The sequence below is a fragment of the Pseudoliparis swirei genome, chromosome 8 (assembly GCF_029220125.1).
Source record: "Pseudoliparis swirei isolate HS2019 ecotype Mariana Trench chromosome 8, NWPU_hadal_v1, whole genome shotgun sequence".
NCBI lineage: Eukaryota > Metazoa > Chordata > Actinopteri > Perciformes > Liparidae > Pseudoliparis > Pseudoliparis swirei.
Genome location: NC_079395.1, coordinates 10493031 through 10514450, shown reverse-complemented (window position 1 = coordinate 10514450; position 21420 = coordinate 10493031). Strand labels below are relative to the sequence as shown.

The window sequence follows — 21420 nt, the reverse complement described above, 5'->3', positions numbered from 1 at the left end:
GTTTGTTTGTTTGTTTGTTTGACGTGGTGTTACACTAATGTACTGATGGATTATTCATAACCGCATCTGATGACAAATACTGTGCTGATAAAAAGCAAGTTAGTGGCTCTAAATTCAGGTAATTCTGGACCTTGGAAACAGCAGAAAAAATCTCACAGCCAGGTCTGTTCAGCTGTTCTGGAGTGTTTGATCTCACCATTAATCAGAGTGGAGTTTCTCCAGTTGTCGTGGATTTGAAGATGTTCACATTTCTTTTTTTTATCTGAGCACTTGTCCAAGGTCACGCATTACCTTTGAACCTCAGCTTTTCAGCCAACATGGATATGTAAGTCCTTCACAAAATGGCCTAAATGGGCCTTGCAGTGAGGTTGTTTTCTCGAGTAACACTCTGTCCTCAAACCCTGTCTGATAACCCACATGACCGAGTTGAGGGTTTGTGCAACCTAGAAGTTAATCATGAAGAATAATAACGAAACATTCAGTGTGAATCCGGTTGAGAGAGATTCACTTATTACATATTAAAGTGGTATTTTTATCAAAGTATATTTTTCTATCTTTGAACAAATGAGAAGGATATAAATGTATCATATTTCCTCTTCTTTATTACCAAGTAAAACAGGTATTACATTATATTGATTTGTACATATATTTACTTTGAAAATCTTTGGATGGGAAATTTACATGACATGTTTGCATATTCTGTGTCTAATGCAGTGAAAGGAATACAGCCAACACGTTGTAAAAAAAAATAAACTTACAGAAACCCTCCCATATGGGAGGACTTGATGTATTCTTGAAAATAAGGCAAATACAAATATTAACATCATTAACAGAAACATTGAGAACTGTTGTTCACAATTAACTGAACTAACCATATTATAATTTCTATTTTAAATTATTTTAAAAACTAAATTAAATAGTATAGGCCAAATCTGTGAGTCAACACATTCAAACATTATATAACATGTGATGTTCCAATACATATCCACATGTGACATGAGTCCATGAACTGTTTTATTGATGAAATTGAAGGTGTGTTTTGTGTGCAAGTCAAACACAGGAGAATTTCAAACCCCTATATCAGATGCATGGAATGGAATGGAAATATCAATGAATACATGCCAAATGTATTGACAATGAGTTTTTGAAGGTGCAACAACAGCAAAACAGAGAGTGGAGGTTTAAGTGAAGGCAAAAAGTCTCCTCTCATAGCACAATTATACAATAACACACGTATCAGGACCGTATTGAAATGGGTTCATTTGTATTGCGTTGATAAGACAGAATGGACAAATGCAGATTTCATGCGGCACCGTTTGAGGTTATTCGTCAACAGCAAATCTTTTTTTGGTACAAGAAACCCACATGTTAAACAATAGAGTGGTGTTGTTACATAGGGCCTAATTCATCATGAGTGCTGACATCAATAAATCAAGAGACAATCACAGACACATCCATATGCCCAGGGAAATATTTGAAACATACCTTTTTATGTACACTTTTTACACTTAAATATTGCTATTATAAAATGATAAAACATTTATTATTTAACATGGTGGAAAAGGAAGAAAATAAGACAGGGACATGAATAGGGCTGTCATTTCTTTTCATTACTCTGTGATGTCCCCAATAATCTTTGTCAAGACCTCTATCAAAGATCATGGTCAAAGGAATTGGCCAAGTTTTTCAGCAGCATCGAAGGCAACTCCTACAATCGTCCGCCTTCTTTATTCACCCTGAAACTTAAAGCTCGTTCTCACCCCCATATGGCACTCACGTCTGGCTCTGTGTGCGTCTTACACCTTAAGGCCCTTTCAAACACAACAGAACAAATTAACTGAATCCAGTGAAAGTAGCAGCTTCTGTTATTCAAGTATCGCCTTGTTACACAATGTTACCGCTCACACACCACCACAAATACGACTCGAGTCTCTAGTCCTTTCATGTGGGAAGGTTTATGTATCTCAGCATTGCACACCCTCATCGTGGTGAAGTAATGCGTTTGTTCTTCGGAAGGTCAAACTTCTGTAACTGATTTACAGTTTCAACTCTGTGCTCACATGACCCGTCAACGGCAAAAAGCCATTAAAATAGTGGTAACGGCGGCATGTGTAGACATTAAGCGTTGTGTGTGCTTCGATCCTGATCGCCGGACGGGACCAGATGGGTTTCTTTTCAAGCACATGGATGACATTTTGTCGAGAAATTATTATAACGGAAAAATAATTTCATCTGAGCAAACTAAAATATATTCTGCTGCCATAAACCCCATATGCCAACCCTAAACATGCAATTTGATGATTGTTTTTGGCAGCGGAAACCGTCTGTGACCGCAACTCGGACATTTGATCTTTTAAGATGACATAGTGAACTTGTTAGCAAACAGCTGCACACATCAAGCAGACACTCGGTAACACGAGCACTATTTAGTCTCCTTTTAAGCCGTTTTTTAGTCCCGCCCAACTGATGGAAAGTCTGCCTTTTGAGAAGCTAAATGCTCCACAATGTACACCAGCTAGTTGCCAACTTTGACAGCGTGTACATTTGAGCCTTTTCTCTGAAACACCTGCCGTCTGCAGCGAAGAAAAACAATGCTATGAGAGCCGCGAGAGTCAACTCAGCTAAGTCATCAGTTTAGTCGCCGTCTGGAAAACTAAAACCATCAACTGAACACGATTTGGGTGAATATTCTTTGTGGGGTTTGTCACTACGAGCAACTTCATTCACATAAAGCAATCATGTGATCCAGTGCTACTATATAAAATAATGATTGTAAACTAGAATTTAAATCTAAGATAAGGCAAACAAGTAAAATAATTGAGCTGCTCCAATTAGTCTTCTTTGCTTGACAATATACAAAATATAATTAATTTTCTTGCAAACAAAGTTTTACTGTGCTCAAAATTCCCCTTCATGCGATCCGATAAGAGACACAAATACAATTCCATATAAAAAGCCCGTTAGATGAAGAGTGCTATTCCAGCGCTGCGGGACATTTTGAACTGACCAGTGCCCTTGAATCACACGACTGTAGAAAGGGCTGTGTTGTTTCCACAGAGACATCCCTTCTGCTTCGACAACGAAAAAGATCTTTTTTTACATGGTGGGGGGAAAAAATCTGATTTGATGTGGCAGTGTAAATCAGATATTGGATTGGATTCAATCTATTGTCATTGCACAGAGTACAGGTACACAGGCAACGAAATGTATTCCCTGCATTTAACCCATCCTTAGTTATTAAGGAGCAGTGGGCTGCAGTGATGCGCCCGGGGAGCAACTGGGGGTTCAGTGCCTTGCTCATGGACACTTTGACTTGCAACTAATGTGGAGAGCGGGGATCGAACGGACGACCTTGGGGTTGCAGGACGACCCCCTCACCCCACTGAGCTACAGCCGCCCCATTATCATGGAACCTAGAACTTACTGAAATACAACCGCAAAGCAACTCTAAACTACACTTCTTTTTAAATTCATTTATTACATTTTCCAGCCTTTTCCACCGTGTTTAAGATTGTTTTAATATGATATTATCTATTCACATTGTCTTTTTCAGTGCATTTGCAATGACGACCAGTTAGGCAAAAAGAACTGCAATGAATAAGGCTGGATCACTGGATGAATCCACTATTCAAAAACAAAGAATCAGGGTTTCCCTATGCTTTACTCCTTATGTCTCCAAGTGCACAAGATGAATGATTTGTATTTACTTGCATAAACTCAGCAGCAGTCGGTGTGTCTTCTGCTATTCTGTTCAATCTCAACCATTAATTCTAATGGTCGCTAAAGAGAACGTTTTAAATGCACTAAACATGGGATGGATCCATAGTCTTCACAGTCTTAAGCCATTGATTCTTTTGGTTCCGTTCACAAAAAGGTCCACTAATTATCCGCCAAATATTTTCCTGTGAAGCAAAACAAAACGCGTCAATGAAGCGGAGACGTTCAGCCTGGAGCGTCTGTGGGCATTTAGGTGACTCCACCCAAGAGGTCAGACACATTTATGATCCGCAAACTGACCTGCAGCAAATCTCTTCTTGATCAGCGATAGCCGGTAGCCGGTCCCGACCAGCTGGATGTCGCACCCTGACAGAGTGCACCCCTCACTGCTGAACTGGACTGCGAGCTGTGAGGGTTTACAGGGGCCTTCTCTCATCTGGAACCGGCCCAGAAGAGCCCCTACTCCTGAGGGACACAGATGCAGTATTGATGGGTTTGTAACTGGGATTTCAGTTCAGTCCAGTAACATTAGAGAATACATAATGAGACTGATTCATCAAGAACAAGATTGTAGAAAAACATGAATGGATGCAAAGATGAACACTTGCCTCCATTTTCAGATCTATGAGAGAGACTGGGGATTTTCCACTGTATCGTCTGCTGCTCTCGATTCCTTTATGAGAAAGTCATTCCACATGACAGGGGACATGTTGCTGTCTGACATGCACGAAGCCATAAGAAACCAATTCTGTCTAATTTAGGTCCACGCTAACACAGAAACACTTAAGACATGTTCAATATTTGGTCTAACGAGGCATTTGATTTTATTGAAACACTTACAACATAGCATCCAAACATCCTATAAATTGGGCTAAAGGGTGAGTTATGGTGCTATGTTGGCGATTCTAAAAGCAAGCCCTTACCAGGTGGCGGGGGGGATCATGGCCTGGAGTTTGGCCATGCCTCCATCCACAGGAACCAGGAACTGGATGTTGTGCAGTGGCACGGGGGCGGTCATAGCCTCTGTGTTGTATTTGTAGTCTATTCTTAAATCCATGTTTGTGAGATCGCCCCTCCAGCTCACCGCCAGGTTCAGAGGAGTGGACTGGATCCCCTCTGTTGACACCTGAGACACAGAAACACACGACGGTGAGCTACATGGAAGGGTGGATACTAAAGTGAGATCAACTAGATACGTCGATAAATGGATATTTGATACCTGATATTTGATCATGTCCACGTTGTAGTATGTCGCCTGAGGCTTCTGTTCAGCCACTCTTTTCAGATGGCTCATCAAGTTTGGCATATTTACCCAGAACTCCTTGGTGTCTACACTGTCTGTTATGGAGTCACTGAGGAACGAGAGGTACGTATTCCATCAACCACGAGAGCATCATAATGGCATACTTATATCATGTACACTACCGTTCAAAAGTTTGGGGTCACTTAGAAATGTCTTTATTTTTCAAAGAAAAGCACTGTTTTTTCAATAAAGATAACATTAATCAAAAATACACACTATACATTGTTAATGTGGTAAATGACTATTCTAGGTGGAAACGTCTGGTTTCTAATGAAATATCTCCAGAGGTGTATAGAGGCCCATTTCCATCAACTATCACTCCAGTGTTCTAATGGTACATTGTGTTTGCTAATCGCCTTAGAAGACTAATGTCTGATTAGAAAACCCGTGCAATTATGTTAGCACAGCTGAAAACAGTTATGCTGGTGATATAAGCTATACAACTGGCCTTCCTTTGAGCTTGAAGTTTGAAGAACAAAATTAATACTTCAATGTATCATTATTTCTAACCTTGTCAATGTCTTGACTATATTTTCTATTCAATTTTCAATTCATTTGATAAATAAAAGTGAGTTTTCATGGAAGACACGAAATTGTCTGGATGACCCCAAACTTTTGAACGGTAGTGTATGTACAGTAAAAACAAAGACCAGTGATACTGTATTGTGTGTTTGCCTGTGTTGTAATTCCTACCAGCATAACAGCTGTGGGTTGGGGAGGACCTGCTCCAGTCGGCTGTAGTTGCTGATGCAAAAGGTGAGGATGGGTTGAGTTGGGTGGCTGGCAAAATGCCTGGTTATGCCCGCAGGGAAGGACAGCACCATCTCCCCTGAGATCTTCACAACACATCTGGGACATAGACAGGGAAGAGGCAGATCTCAAAAACACACACAAACACTCCCAGAATCCCTCTGAAGTGCAAAGTCTGTTTGCGCCCCCCAGGAGTGTCTTCCCTTTATTGGTCTATCAATGGAGACTCTACAACTTGCTACTCATAACACAATTAAAAACTGTCTCTGTGTTCCATCAACGCATACTGGTCATTCGCTCCACAATGGCCACACTGTCCAAAACAACAGAATGCGGGCCTACTTGCTGGGGTCCGCGCCTTTGAAGTAGGCGTTGATCGTCTCTGTGAAGGCAGCTGCCACTGGCAGAGTGTCTTGGGGTCCCATGGTGAGTGGACTGGGTCCTCTGGAGCATCCTGTTGAAAACACACACATTAAATACACCTCATATACACATAGACTTTGGATAATGTCTTGGTTCCATATGTGCTCAAATATTTAGCTATGGGTTATACGCAAAGGATAGTGGACTATAAAGCAAAAAAAGCAAAAAATATAAACCCAACAATCCATCTAGAAACCAGATCGTAGGTGAGTGAGCAGGACATGGGATGGGATGGGCAGCAATATTGTGGCTTAGTGAAGATTAACGTGGAGAGGACTGCAATTAAAAGGAGGGCAGTTGCTTTCAGCCCATGCACTGGTGGGACTACAGTAGCAATCTGGCTCAACTCACCTTCAAAAGCTAAATAAAACCTGCCGTGGTCAAACCATACCAGAGGCTGTGAGGCCTCTGAGTGAGCAGAGACATGAGGAGGAGAGAATCATGTAGAGGGACAACAGTGTGAGGCAAGGACACGATGATGAGTGACAGACAACGTGGACACAGACTTGAGATGTGAGGCTAGAGAAAAACAGGAAGAGCAAACGGAGCTGGCAGTTTACCTGCGCCGGACATGTTGAGGTCCCTTCCTAAGGTTGGAGTGGATGCTGTGCTCTGTAAAGTAATGGAGGAAATTGAGGAAGAGCTCTCTGCCCGGGCCATGGGGGCGAAAGGTGGGGGGCTGCCTGAAACCGGAGGACTGAAGGGCCGAGTCTGGACACAGCACACAATAACAATTGAACCTATTTGATTCAAATCACAGAGAGACTGTCATCAAAGGAGAGGAAGGCAGCCAGAGACAGAGGACTTTGGACATGTACCGGGTCTGTGATCGGTTTCCCCGGGGGCAGCTTTGGTCGCGAGGACGGTCGAGGAGGAGGAGGCGGCGGGACCGGACTGCCTCGAGACTGAGGCGTGGCGGGACGAGCTGGGGACGAGGGGCCTGCGGCACATACCAGTGTCTGTGGTTAGCACTGCCTTCAGATCATAGTGAGAGAGATTAGCATTCAACTTCAGCTCAAACATCACCACTCATGTCACTGTCACAGAGCGAGCACGGCTCCCCTCACCGGAATGTTCTTCAGACCGTAACTTGTGATCAAAATTCAAAAGGATTTTGAGGAGTTGTTTCCATTATTTTTTGTCTCAGGCAAAATATGGCACTTGATAACGCCTTCAGCCACAGACACACACTTGACTGTCACATAGATGCTCACGAAATGCTGCTGTCCTTCAAAAAAAGGTCTGACTTTGACAATTGTAGGTTAGTACATCTTTTCTTTTTGCAGCTACTGTCAGTGGTCACCTTGGAATTAAAAAAGTATGCAAACCTCACAGAGTTACGTTGCTCAGGATCAGGAACACAGAGGTTGATTCTTCTAAATCATTCCACTGGTAAGAAACCCACTTACTCAAACTTATAGTGCACCAACACTGACATCTTTACTTATTCGATGTGTGACGGACACTATTCCACTTTTTCTCTGAACGACATTGGTTGGGTAAGTTTCAGTAGCTAAAATACTCATAACTAAATCATACCTAAAAGTCATTCCTAAAATGGTTTGGTTTGCATCATCCTCATAAATGCTTAGGACATTATAAATACCGCTTTGATCAGTAATTACAAAATAGCTTGAACTACAATACGTTGAAAAATGATGTGCATTTCTTTTAGAGGAGCATATTTGTAATTACTCATAAGCCGGTGAAGCTCAGAATAACAAAGCAATAATGAATGTTTCCCACATAATGGAAGATAATATGATAATGGGATTTTGTACTTTGAATAGTTATATAAACCAGCAACTCTGACTTCAAAAGAGGTATTACAATTATACTGATGATGTAATGATTATGTCTAATATTTAAATTAGCATATTATTTCCATCCTTACAAATTACAAAAGAGTAGTTGGCTTTTGTATAACATTATCAGTTAATTAAGTGTTACATAAATTATAAAATCATTATTTTTGGTGACTAAATTAATACAGTGTTATATTATTCATTATCAAGGGAAAGTAGCTGGCAAAATTATATAGAATTGAATTAATGTCGTCGCTATCATGTGCTTGTAAAGCTGCTCTGGAGAAAGTTTTCTTCAAAATAAATGAGTAAGCTAGTAACAGTCGTACTTTTCCCTCTGTATATACCCAAAAAATCATAAAGATATGAATTATATTTGTATTTACTGAAAAAAGTGACTGCTGTTCATGAGAGGGGGATGACTGTTCTATAGCTGGTTCAGATTACAAAGCGTAAACAGATCACAAGGGGTCAAGAGGACCTGCATTTCAGACATGTATGGCAGCGTCATTCTCCCCTTTTCTAACAAACCTAAAGGACACTCCATATTTTAAATAGACTGCTCGTATCTGAGTGTGCAGGCAGCGTAGATATGACGGAACACATTGAGAAAGAGACCAATGTACTCACCGCTGCCTGAGTAGGGCCCTGGGGAGGACATAATAGACCTGTACGTGGTTGGAGGGAGAGGAGGTGGCGTGCCCCTGAAACTCGGCGTCAGCTCTCTGGGTGAACCCACAAAGTCCGGGATATCATCTCTCAGATATGCTCCCTCCGGAGTCCTCTTTCCCCCCACGGCCCCCAGGACCAGAGGAGACGTGACTCCGACCCGAGGAGACCTCCGCTCTGCAGGCAGAGGGGGCACGGGGCTGATGGGGGCCGGGGACGAACAGTACTCTGCAAACTGCAGCACCTCTTCATCGGTCCCCTCGTCGTCGAAACACAGAGGAGGCGAATTAGAGGCAGAGAAGTCGGGAGGCAGGGGAGGGGCCGGTTCATCCGGCGGAGGAGGTCCGAGCACGACGCAGGGAGGTGATTCCGGTGGCGTGAAAGGAGGCGGAGATCTGGGTGAGAGCGGTGAGAGAGGTGAGAGCGGGGAAAGCGGTGGAGGCGAGGGCGGGGGCTCATTTGGCGGCGGTCCCGGAGAGAGGCAGGGGGTGGAGGGGGTCGACGAGGGCGTTTCTGGAGCAGGAGAGTCTGGTGGCGGAGGAGGAGGTGCGGGTTCATCAGGCGGCGGGGGTCTGCCGCTGGTGAAAGTAACCCATCTGGGAGACACTGTTTCTTCATTGGTGCGGGTCCCGTCTGAGGGGCCGAACACGTCGTCCAGGTCAGGGGCCGGGGAGCCTTGGTAAGAAGCGGGAGACAGGACGTTCAGGTAGATGGGGGCTGACCTGCGAGCGGCCCTTCCATTGGGTAGATTAGCTGCAAAGATTATGAGATCGCATTTAGATTTAAAAAAAAGACTCTCACAGGATTTAATTGATAAACAATGCGTTGGTCAAAGCTACATTTACCATCACAAGCAGAAGCAGAGCAGTAATGACTTCTCGATGGAATGTTTTTTGGAGGAAGCGGAGGGGGAGCTGCAACAAGCGTGACAGTTCAGTCCAGTTCAGCACGACAGAGGACAACATCTCAAATATGTACTGACGTCACTGAGGCTGTTAACTCACCTCCCGTTGGGAAGCTTCTGCTCAGCGGTGATTCCGAGCGCGGTCTTGATTCTTCCCATACATCAGTCGGCACCACTGTGATCGGATTATGACAAAAAAACAATAAACTTCACCTTTGTAATATGCTTCTGCTTCTGCTACATGACGCGCTTCGTCTCAATGAAGGTGATGTAATATCGGTAGGGGACAGACCATCATATCTGGCATGTTTGGTCTCTGATGGCAGCCCAAAAAAGGCAGGAACGTTCTGCGACAGCCTGTCACTGCAAGAGAGAACATTCAATCTTAAACAAACTCCTGCTCTGATATTATTCAAAGCTCAAATGTAGTGCTGTCAATATAATACAGATTGACGGTCAGTCAGTAATGCTTTAGCAGGGACAGACCTCGGCGTCTCAGGGGCAGGACTTGGTGTGGGGGTGGAGCGTCTGGGTCTGGCAATCTCTTCACCTGAAGAACACAATTAAACTCAGCTGTTGCTCTCTATAGCACTTGTATGTATTTATACTATCACAAAACACATATATATATATCTATCTCCTTAGCCTATCTCGCGGTCAGGCCCTTGGGATGGCATGTCGGCCTGTTGGTTGCTTCACCACTTTGGTCCAGACTGAAAAATCTCAACAGCTATTTGATGGTTTGCCTCGAGGATCTCGGCCCTGCTGCATAATTCAATAAAGACATTCATGTTCCCTTCAGTCACTTTGGTGATCCCTGAAGTTTTCATCTCGCGCTATCATCAGGTTAAAAATTGGTTGATGTCCAAAACGTGAACAAACAGACATTTCCATCAGCTCCAACTGTGCTGTGTGTTGAGCGCTCATCCGCAAACACGCTAAACTAAAACCGTGAACATGGTACACATGTGACCTGCTCAGCATCAGCATGTTTGCATTGTCACTGACAGCATGTTAGCAATTTTTGTGAGCAAAATCCGTGAGCAACAGGTGTACTTACAGGACAAATTCCTTTTCATCTGCCCCTGTAAAAGATATAATACAAACATTAGATAAAATGAGGATAAAGACAAACAGTATATTGTGACAATGAACACTTCAAACACACGTCCATCCTAAATTCATCTCTAAAATGTTTTTGTCTAAAAACGAGTACCAAAGTAGAACGATCAAGTAGAACACCTGAGAGCTGTTAAGACATTTTGTCTCTAAGGTCCAAATATCTATTATTTAAATAAGGCAGATTACTTTAGTCATATCTGAAGCAATATATATTCATGGAAACAAAAGTATCAATTTGATGTATTTTCTTTTACTTTCTGCACTGCATTTATTTAAAACAGATCGGACAGCAGAGGTTAGAAAGCTGTGTTGCAGGCTGTCAGCTTTGAAACAGCCAGCAGATGGTGTGAGACACTCACCGGGCTGCGTCTCTGAGACCAGCAAAAAGGAAGAGAGAAGAGACCTGGGTCAGAGAGTGAGTGAACAATCAGTCAAATGGACACCAACTCAAACAAAACACACCTCTTTACTTGCACTGCAAAGTCTTAATAATACAACATGAGCCATAACACCGTTGATATTATGTGGACAATACCAGCAACACACACAGCGTTAAATGTCGTATAGGTTGCTCGGCATGTAAGAAAAAAGGTTTGGAGCTTTGTGTGTGTTATGTTTACTGTGCATTATGGAACACAGACACTTTGCCAGACGGTTTCAAGTAAAGCTGAAGCTAAACAGAAACAAAACAAGGTGAGGTTTTTTTAAGGCCTAAATACGACAGAAAGGACTCTGAGGGTGAGACACAACCTGCATGCAGACAAAAGAGTGACGCAATGAAGACGATTCATCAATGAACTCTCAAACAGAGGAAAACTTTCTCAAGCGCCTCTAGTGAATTCATTCCATGGAATCCCCGGCTGGTGGTGATACAGATGTGAAAATGAATGAGAGGCTTACCGGACTTCCCTTCTACAGGATGACGGAGAGAAGAGAGAAGAAAAGAGACACAAAGGGAACAGCTGTTACAATATATACATTGCAGCATGTGTTCCCTTCAGGAGAACTAGTGTTGATCAGCAGCACGCACCAGAGATGGAGAGAGTGCTAGGCCTCCCACTGAGGCTTTTAGCTCGTCCATAGATGGAGGGACACACTTGGCACTGTGCGCCACCAGCGGCTTGATCTTAATTTTGAACTTCTGTTTGCCTTCCTCATCGTCCTCGGAGTCGCTGGAGGAGGAACATTGCTTCGCTTTGGAAGCTGGTGAACATGTGTCAAGGACAAGGTCAAATACAGGGAGACATATTGGATAATTAAATTTGCAACATTTTTAAGATAACATATTCTTTTAAACGTCTCGAAAGTGGAGTGAGATGTCAGCTCAGTGTCTCTGTCGGCTGTGTCCCAGTTCACTTTAAATCACCCGCTTTAACCGACACTGGGTTAAGTCATCCTGCTCCTGGGTAGTCTCCATAATACCAGCTCTCTATGAATCTATTTCAAACTTCTACCTGCTGGCACCTGCGGGAGCACAAACTTAAAATACCATTGAGCTGGGTGTCAGTTGTGAATGAGAACTGTGGCTCATGACAACTGGAAAGCCAATCTGAATGTAATGTGTCTGTCCGGCTGCCCTCCTGCTCTGTTCTTTTCTTTTTTTTTTACAGCTGCAGGGATATACTCATGTGATGTGGCAAGAGAGCGAGAGAGTATTGATTTGGCCTAGTTAAAGTGGAGCAGCACTCATCCAATGAGTCACTCAGCCAAACAGGTCAATAGTTTTGCAGGAGAAGAGTCACAAGACTGCTTCCTCTCATCACTGAAAGGATATCATCGCCCTCTTCCCCAGGCCGGAGGCTGAAGCCCTCCTCGTCCACGTCAGGAGAGGCCTGGAAGAGTGAGAGGAGAAAGGCGATAACCATTTCCAGTCTGTCACACACTTTGAAAGAGGCATCGCTCAACTCCTCCCTGTGAACAGCTCTGCATATCAGTGCGGCTCCGATTTCACAGATGTCTTGCCTGAGACATTCAGATTCCCGGCTGAAGCTCCTGCTGACTCACAAAATATGCAGCGATCTCTATTCGCACTGTAATTTTACACCTTGTGTTGCGTGACACCGATGGCCACAGCGCAGTCCAACGATTTAATCATGGCAAAGCTGCAAAGTCGCTGCTTTGTCAGAAACATTGAAAAGGAGGAGTAGCCAGTCGAACAAGGAGTATACTCACATATCTGTTCCAGTCGATCTCCCCATAGAAACCATTCGGTGCTCCATTGGTCTTTTTCTAACATGGAGAACAGACAGAATAATGAAAGGAGAACTTCATAAAGCCTCCAACAAGTTAAGTGAATCAAAAATGCAAATCATTATTTGTGTAAATAAATAATAAACACGTAGAATATCCTCAAAAAGGAGTCTGGTTTATTACAATTTGGTTAATTAATGTTCCTATTTCTATGATTCCTATCGGTACAAATAACAGTGTTGTAGTAAATTGTGGCAAAATTGCAAAAGAATACGTAAAACAGAGCAAGAACTTTGAGCAGTTAGATTAAGAGACACTTTTGATAGTTTGTAGTTTAACTGTAACCTATCATAGTTACAGTAATGTAGTTGTGTACGATGAGGGATCATTTCTGACACTTTAGATGGGCTCACTTTTGTTTTGACCAATAATATCGTGGTTTTGATCAAATATTGGCTTGTTTACGTGATTGTCTGACTTCTCGTGTTTCTCGTCAGACTTTGTTGTCGTGATGTCACAATGCTTCTAGATCTCAGAATTTACTGTGGTGACTCCAAAGTTATCATACCAATAAAATACATTATTGCCAAAACTACAAATAAACAGTACCTAAGATGTTATAAAGAGAAGGTATCCTTTAAATGGAGTAACAGCTTTGTTTTAACATTGTTAGTCAGTGGCATTAGTACACAACAATGTCCAAAGTATTACTTTATCACTTCTGTATTTGGATGATTTCTTTGATTAAATAAAACTATATATTTACAAACACTGAGAGGAAGAGTGGAAACAGAGAGGAAACGTCCCACTTTTTTCACTGAAAACAGACAAGTTGACATACATTTCCTTTCTTCCCGCTTGCAGTTCCTTCCTTGTCAGGCGAACCCCTGTTAAAACAACAAGAAGAAACCAAATATATCACAGGACAATGGTAATTTCAATATTTGAGGTTGGGTTCTGACACAATATTATCTTGACTAACATAAACAAAACAAAAAAAGGATTTAATATTCGACCACATATTATATATATTTCCATATTTGCAACATTACATTTTTGAAACTCAATGCTGACACAACATAATTTGGAGCTTAAGTCTGTTTAGGTTTGATACCCATCTCTCTATTAATTCACATTATCAAACTTCAAATCTTCAGGGTTTCAGAGTTGTGTGGTATGTTAATTATGCGCCTGAGCAAACTCACGTTGCTTCTGTATCCTTGTCTCTCTTCCGTAAACCCAGAGCTTTCCTGGTTCGGTTTTTCAGTCCTGGTGCGGAGGGAGGGAGACAACATCATGAAGAATTCATTCAATGCTTCCGAGACTAATAAAAAGTGAACTGTCTTGTCATTAAAATGCACTTAAAAGCAAATAACACAAAAGAGTGACAGGGTAAGGTGCATTAACTGGAGGAGACAACGGTCCTAGTGGACACACAGGAAACACCAGAACCCCAATACGTTGATGACATCATAAATTGTGTCGATGTATTGATTTGGGACACAAACATGCTGCCATCTTGAGAAAGTCTTTATAAATGTTCGGGAAGCAGCGCAGATTCAAATGCCCTTAAGTGTCCCCTCCTTGACTGAATAAAATGGAAAGAAAACACGAGCAAAGGCTGATCAACGTGTCCACTTTATTAGCGAGAGCCGGTGGGAGATCGATTACGCCAGCAACCATCGGCCCAACTGGGTGCCAGGACCCCTCCAGCACTGACGGCGGGCACCAGCCAGCGCTCCAATCAGGACGACTGGAACAACACAAAAAGGACGTAATTCAAAGCCTGAACTTTTCTGCAATATGATATTGTAATTATAGAGTAATGCTTCCTCTGTGTTTTTAGTCAATGGCAAACATTTTGTATTTTACCGCAGAAACCGACTGTGGACCGACAGAAATTGAAATAAATATTTATTTTGACTGATTGCTTCAGTTTGTGGTTTACGGTCTCACATTTTAGGATTTGCTTGTTTTTATATGTTTCAGTCTGCTGGTAAAATCTTTGAGGTTTCTGGATATTGTATTATTTATTATATTACAACATATGTTCCAGGAGTAACAAAACCTTATCCAAAGCCTCTTGACCTTTGTAACAATGCTAATAACTAAAAGGAAAGAAAGACGTTGTGTGGCTCGCTTCATATGTTTGGATAATAAAGTATTTTTGTGGCATTTGATTCCCAACATAGCATGAGGCCGAGACCTGGGCTACACATCCCAGGACAAAAGAGGAGAGTCGAGGGGCGTGGTGCCCTCAGACATGTCTTTGATAACAGCGAGACGGAGAGGAGTGATCACTGCAAAAGGTGAGGCAGCCAAGATTATTGCTGTAGTTTTTGTTTTGCTTACAAAAGTAAGATTAGAAGTATCTGAATGTGCAGGAGGATGTTGATTTAGTCTTCGAAAATGAAGAGTGAACTTCAGTGTGGCAGCGGGGGGTGTTTAGGCTCGGATGCAGAGTGGGTGGAGCGGGGGTGTGGCTCAGGGAACGTTGTCTAATTGGCCTCAGTTGGTGGCTGATTGTTAATTGGTCACCAGCTGAGGCCAATCGGTGTGTGCGTCTGTCCCCATAGAAGAGCTGTCGTGACTGAGGAGCGGGAGGGTGGTGAGCACAGACACAGTCTGTAGTTACAATAAATGATATAACCGAAAATCCTTTGGCCAGAGGATATTCGGTAATATAATTTATTCAATATTTGTGAGATATTCCAGTGTGGAGCGACAGACCGACTGACCACAGACAGACGGACATGTTCTATCCAGTCATGCCACTAAAGTATACTCATACAGCTTAATGAATTGATTAATATTGACAATCCTCCTGCTTCCCTCGGGTTCAAGATGTCAAATGTTGTATTTACCATGTACCTGTGTGATAGCTCTGAAAAAATAGAAACAGTTTACCACATTTGTAAAAGACAATAAAATGCAATAAAAAAATGAGCAACCGCTGAACGCCCTGAAGAAAAATGAATTTTCTCCCTTTTTTGTATTGGCTGTGTATTATTTCTTTCCTCCGAAAAGAGACAAGTGACGTGTTTACATAACAGTGTTTTAGCTGAAAGAGAACACAGTTGATTCTCACATCTCCAGAAGAGCAACAGGACACGTGATGGACAGTTGGTCGGGTGAACATTGTGTGCAGATCAGAGGCAGCTCAATTCAATTCAATTCAGTACAAATTATTTCAAATAATTCAATTACAAAGTACATTGTCTCATCCCTGCACACAAATGCTCACATCGGAAAACTCCCAAACCACCCTTCAGGGAAAAAAGAAAAAAAAAAAAGGGGGAAAGCAGCAAGAGATCCTCTCCCTCCTAGGATGGGAAGATGCTCCTAATGTGATGTGTGCACAAGATAGATGTAGTTAAAAAAACACACAATGAATATGACAGAGTGTATGAATAGTAGTTCATAGTAGGCATATTCCGATGGAGGATCCACTCCACGAGCAGCGGGGCAGATGGGGAGGAGGGAGGGGAGAGTCTCAACAGGAGGGTGGGTGTAGAGGATGAACAGCAGGAATAACCCAGACCAGGCGTATCCATCAGGCAGATATGATCATCATATCATCCGATGACCATGACATGATGAAACGAAAGTCAAAAGGGGAGAAAGCAGAGTTAGTAGGTGGTGATTGAGATGAAAATTCATCCTTAGGGAGAAAAGGAGAGAAAAGGAGAGAAGAGGCTCAGCATCCCCCCCCTCGGCCCCTAGCTAGCAGCAGCATAGCATATCAAGGGAAGGGCAAACCTGATTCAGCCCCTCAGCCTAGCAACTATAAGAAAGAGAAGAGTAAGTCTCTCTTCTACGAGGTGACGACTGTGTTGTCCCCCGACTGAAATTGGAAGCTGGTTCCATAAAAGAGGAGCTTGATAGCTCAGCTTCCATGCTCATCATAGCTTTTTGTCATTTGTGAGCTGTGTTTAAAAGAACAGGAACATACTGTCCTGTGTCGATGTCTCATTTTATATTTCAATCAAATATTTGAAATAAATATTATTTTAAAAAACAGTCATGTACCGATTGTTGTATTTTGAAAGTCAGGTGCTCAGCGCCCTTCACGTGGGACGAAGCTCTCCTGGGTACTGAAGGACGTGTCGGGGCCTGTGATGTATTAGGAGCTAGCTGCTCAGGAGCACAGATTAGTCCTGCACCACAGCTCTTTGTCTGTGGAGACAGCGAGCCTTCTGTCCACTTCCAACCTGCATGTGTCTTTCCCAGATAAGGAGTAGAAATAGTGAATCAATCCTGACATTAATATCTGGTAAACTTGCTGAACAATACAATACATACCGACCTAACCAGTCTGCTAGTGCTCCCTACGTATGTAACTCTCCTTAAGGAGAGACCCACTCATTAAACAGGGTAATTCATTATATTAACTGAAAATATAAAGTAAGTTTCTTCATTTTATTGCTCAGAAACGAGTTGTTTGGACACATTTCAGCTAAACTCTTTGCTGGGACTATAGTGGTGATTTGTGTTAGTCACCCTGCTAAAGTGTATCTTCAAGCTTTCAGACGAATACAACAAATATTTTCGAAGACCTTTCACATTTCTAAGAAGCCATGTGTCCCTGAATGTGTCTGATATCAATTCATTAAACAACAACTTTTAAAATCCAAATCACTTGAACACTGATTCAAAACATCCAACTCTCTTACTTCTCAACTCAAGGTCCACTTACTAGAATTGTTTCAACCGCATCTTCTACTCTTCAAAAGCAGAACGCTCCAGAAGATATCTGGTATGTCTGATATGTCATTTGTTGGCCTCCACCAGTGCATGGAGTTTACAACTGAGCCAAATTGTGAAGATTTAAGCTACCAGATGTGACTAAATCCTACAAAAAAATGTTTTTGTTTTTGTTTATACAAGTCAAAAATGAACCCTAAAATGTAACTTTATTATTCAAACCAGCAAGAAGACAGTCCCTGCTGTCCCTGCTTTAGTTTTTGTAAATGACTAAAACAGACAAACTGTCAGTTATCCATGCTGGATGTCAGTTGTGTATCGGTGTGATAATCCAGTACACACCTCCCTCCGACACACCAACACTGCCTGCTTACCAACAGCCCGCCTCAGTCGCCATCGATTGAGAGGCCGTTTGAACCAAACACGAAAGAAATACAACCAAAGTTGGGACCAACTAGTTCAGAAGAAAGATTAGCTCAGCGCTGATTGTAGCAACCACTCCGGTTCCTACACACGACTCCATGTTTAAAGGTACCTGTAAATACAGTATTTATATTTTCTGTATAGTTGACTCGACCTTTATTCTATTTTTAATTTAATAGTTTGAAAATAAACCTTGTGTAAGCCAACTAACCCGAACAAACAAATGGTACATTACCACCACCTAATGATAACTGTAATATAACTTACATTCCACTGTAAATCCAACCTTTTCTATGATGTCTATCTTCTCGACCGACCTTTTAATTGGCTTTGCAGTGTGGATGGATGATGCATTGAGCATCCTTTTGTCTTTTTAAGTGTTCCCTGCCACCGATATGGACCACGGGGTCGCGCCACAGTTGTATAAACTCACAGGTCAAAAAGAGGTAATTTCCCCAAACTTGATGAAAGACTTAGATGCTCAGTTCTAAGTAGTCTAACATGATAAGACATGTTCTGGAGATGTTGCATTGAGTGAATTTGTTACGGAGATGATAAACCCAAATGTGCATACAAATCAAAAGGTTGCAATTGCAGCACACGTTCTACAGCCATGTTTGAGTCACAATCAAATGAACTAAATGCAATGACACGTGACCGTTCACACTGTGTGTGAAGCTAGCGAGGGCTCTGAGGAGCCTGTGACATCTGGCTCGTTGTGTCGCCCATGAACTGACAATATCACAGCAGGCTGACTGTAGTCCTTTTGCTAATGACAGCCAACTTCCATGACCTCGTTGGCATTAATGGATGGTAAAGGCCCAGCAACTGTCATCTCCATCATAGTTTACCATGCACTTCATCCAATGTCACCTTAAGTACAGCATCCTTTACTTCAATGTGTGCAAAACACACAGGCACCACATAATGCATCGTTGAATCATCACTTGTCCTTTCGGCATGAGACAACATCATGCACGGTTAGCTACAGCAGCAGAGGTATGAATGAGTGCAGATTCCTCGACTCCTGAAACCCCGACTTATAAGACACAGACCGAGTGTGTAACTACACACATAACTACAATGTGCACACATGCACACAGAGACATGCGGACACATGTAAACACACAAACAACCGGGCATTAGCAGGTGCAGGTCGACAATGCTCTTCCTCTACACATCACACCACGCACCTTTACTCGCATGTCATACATATTTTCTCTCAATCTGTCACAAACAATGTCACACACACACACACACACACACTCACACTCACAATGACCCTGTCACACCGCTCATTGCATGTCGCTCGTTACAGCTCACGTTACAACGGATCACACCGCTGGATTCACGAGCCTGAATGGCCCATCAGGACACACGAGCGCAAGAGGAGGACGCCGAGGAGGAAACATGGGAAGTAAAGCAGGAGGAGGAGTGCTCCGATCATTTACCTTGCATCATGACTGCTGATGTTCATCCTATGCTGCCCTCCGGTGCGCAGGTAGACATAAATGGAGAAATCCAGCCGGTCAAAGGATGCCTGGGCAGGGCATAGCTAATTCTGCACAGCTCCCCAGCGAAGCACGATGTTGATTCCCTCCACCCCCAAGGGCCCAACTTCCAGACACCCGCACAGGGAGGTGGGGTGGGGGGAGATATGAGAGGCAGCAGCAGCGGAGGACACAGTCAGAGGAGACACCCGAGGAATATGCAGCAAATCGGGGGATGGGGGGGCGGGTCCTCTCCTCTCTGTGTGCTTGTTAGGCCCCGGCCGCCCGAGCAGCACCGACACACGCCATCTCTGAGAGGGGGGACGCTGAGGAAAGGCAAAGGAGAAAAAAGCAAAGCGGTACAGAGAGAGAGAGAGAGCGAGAGAGAGAGGTAGAGAGAGGCAGAGAAAGACTGAGAGAGAGAGGGAGGAGGGAGGAGGGAGGGAGAGGGAGGCTTGCTGATGTCACATCTGCACTAAACCAATCCCTGCAACCATGGTCACATGGCTGCTGTCCCCTGATAGCACCTCTCAGCTTGCCTCGAGCAGACACTCGACAGCCATCTGCATACATATTATACAAGGTTTCACATAATATAATGCATAAAATAATGCTTGAGAAATAGATTTCTGTTTAAAACAGTGAGTGTCTAAACGTTTACTTTAATGTGCTTGAAATAAAATAAACAATAATTCATTATATTTGTGTTAGTGGGCATTTTGGGACAACATTTAAAATGGGAATTTGTGTAATGTGAAGTTTCTATTTCTATTTCTTGGGGTTATTAAGCTTTTCAGGACGGCGAGGAGCAAAGATAAATGCACAAATCAAAAATGTGGGAAAAAAGCATGACTCACCCAGAGACATACCGGCAAACAGAATAAAAAAAGAAGAGGTCAGGGACTGTTCTAAAAGCCTTAAGTCTCTTGAAATCATGAATACATTGAAAAAGAAGTTACACAAGAGGAACAAGTTTCCAATCAGTTTTTGGTCGGTTACTGAACCACATGATGTTGTCCTTGAGTAAGCGACAGATAAAAGCACCCCATGTGTCTATATATATATATATAGTTTTGCAGGTACCCCCCCGCTATTGAATCATGAGTGAGTCCCCATTTAGTTTGCTCTCGATCACACACACATGGATCAACATGTATGTACAGGAGGATGAAAGTGAAGGAAAAGTCCATCAAATATGTGATGTTCTCAACAACAACAACAACAGCTGATGTTGTGTACATTTATGGCGTAATTATGATTTAGAAACAATTCAATCAAAATGTGATGACAGTTGTGTTGTTGTTGCAGATTTAATCAAACCATCTCAATAAATAAAAACTAGGGGTGTTTTTTCAACATGCATATTTCATGTTAGAGGAAAATACTTGAGATTTGAAAACAAGCTTTCAGGGGCTTTAAATAGTGATTCAATTACAGTAAATGTCAACAACATGCATATAGATGAGATGTATTTTTGAATGGTCTGGACAAATGGGGTAAATAAATGAAGAGGATTGGCGCCTCAGGTTTGCCTGCAGGAGATGGAAGCTGAGGATGAGCAAGTATTCCCATCTATATGAGGAAACCCCGTCTAAAGAGATTTGTGCTCTAGCTGACGGATCAGGATAGTGTGCTCCGTGCTGTCAGAGGCTCTGACAACAAGAGGAGGTCAAGAGAACATCATCGGTCCAATTTTGGGAGGATGGATTTGTAAAAATAGACTCCAGATGAGACTTTCTTTTAAGAAGCAGTTGGACAAAACTTAATTTTATAGCACTCTGGAAAAAAACAATAAATATATTGACTATACATAACTGCAAGTTGTCCCACTGGAGCTTTGCAAGTTCCAGTGTGACACATTTATTTTGTTAAAAATGTGTCACACTGGAGGAGGACAGTGTGTCTACACACTGTCAGCTG

At 42.6% G+C, this 21420-nt stretch overlaps 1 protein-coding gene across 1 annotated transcript; it reads right to left on the bottom strand.

Annotated features, from left to right (window-relative positions):
• Positions 1–576: 576 nt before the first annotated feature.
• sgip1b (SH3GL interacting endocytic adaptor 1b) lies at positions 577–19726 on the bottom strand. Its single transcript, XM_056420448.1, has 23 exons — positions 19462–19726; positions 14089–14152; positions 13725–13770; positions 12866–12922; positions 12468–12525; positions 11724–11899; positions 11594–11605; positions 11053–11064; positions 10632–10656; positions 10058–10121; positions 9864–9934; positions 9672–9746; positions 9513–9581; positions 8629–9420; positions 7012–7133; positions 6754–6904; positions 6113–6224; positions 5714–5869; positions 4937–5069; positions 4641–4843; positions 4326–4390; positions 4018–4182; positions 577–3902 (listed from the first exon to the last, which is right to left on the bottom strand). The coding sequence occupies exons 1-23, from the start codon at positions 19469–19471 to the stop codon at positions 3880–3882; spliced, it is 2661 nt and encodes an 886-aa protein (XP_056276423.1). The 5' UTR covers positions 19472–19726; the 3' UTR covers positions 577–3879.
• Positions 19727–21420: the final 1694 nt, after the last annotated feature.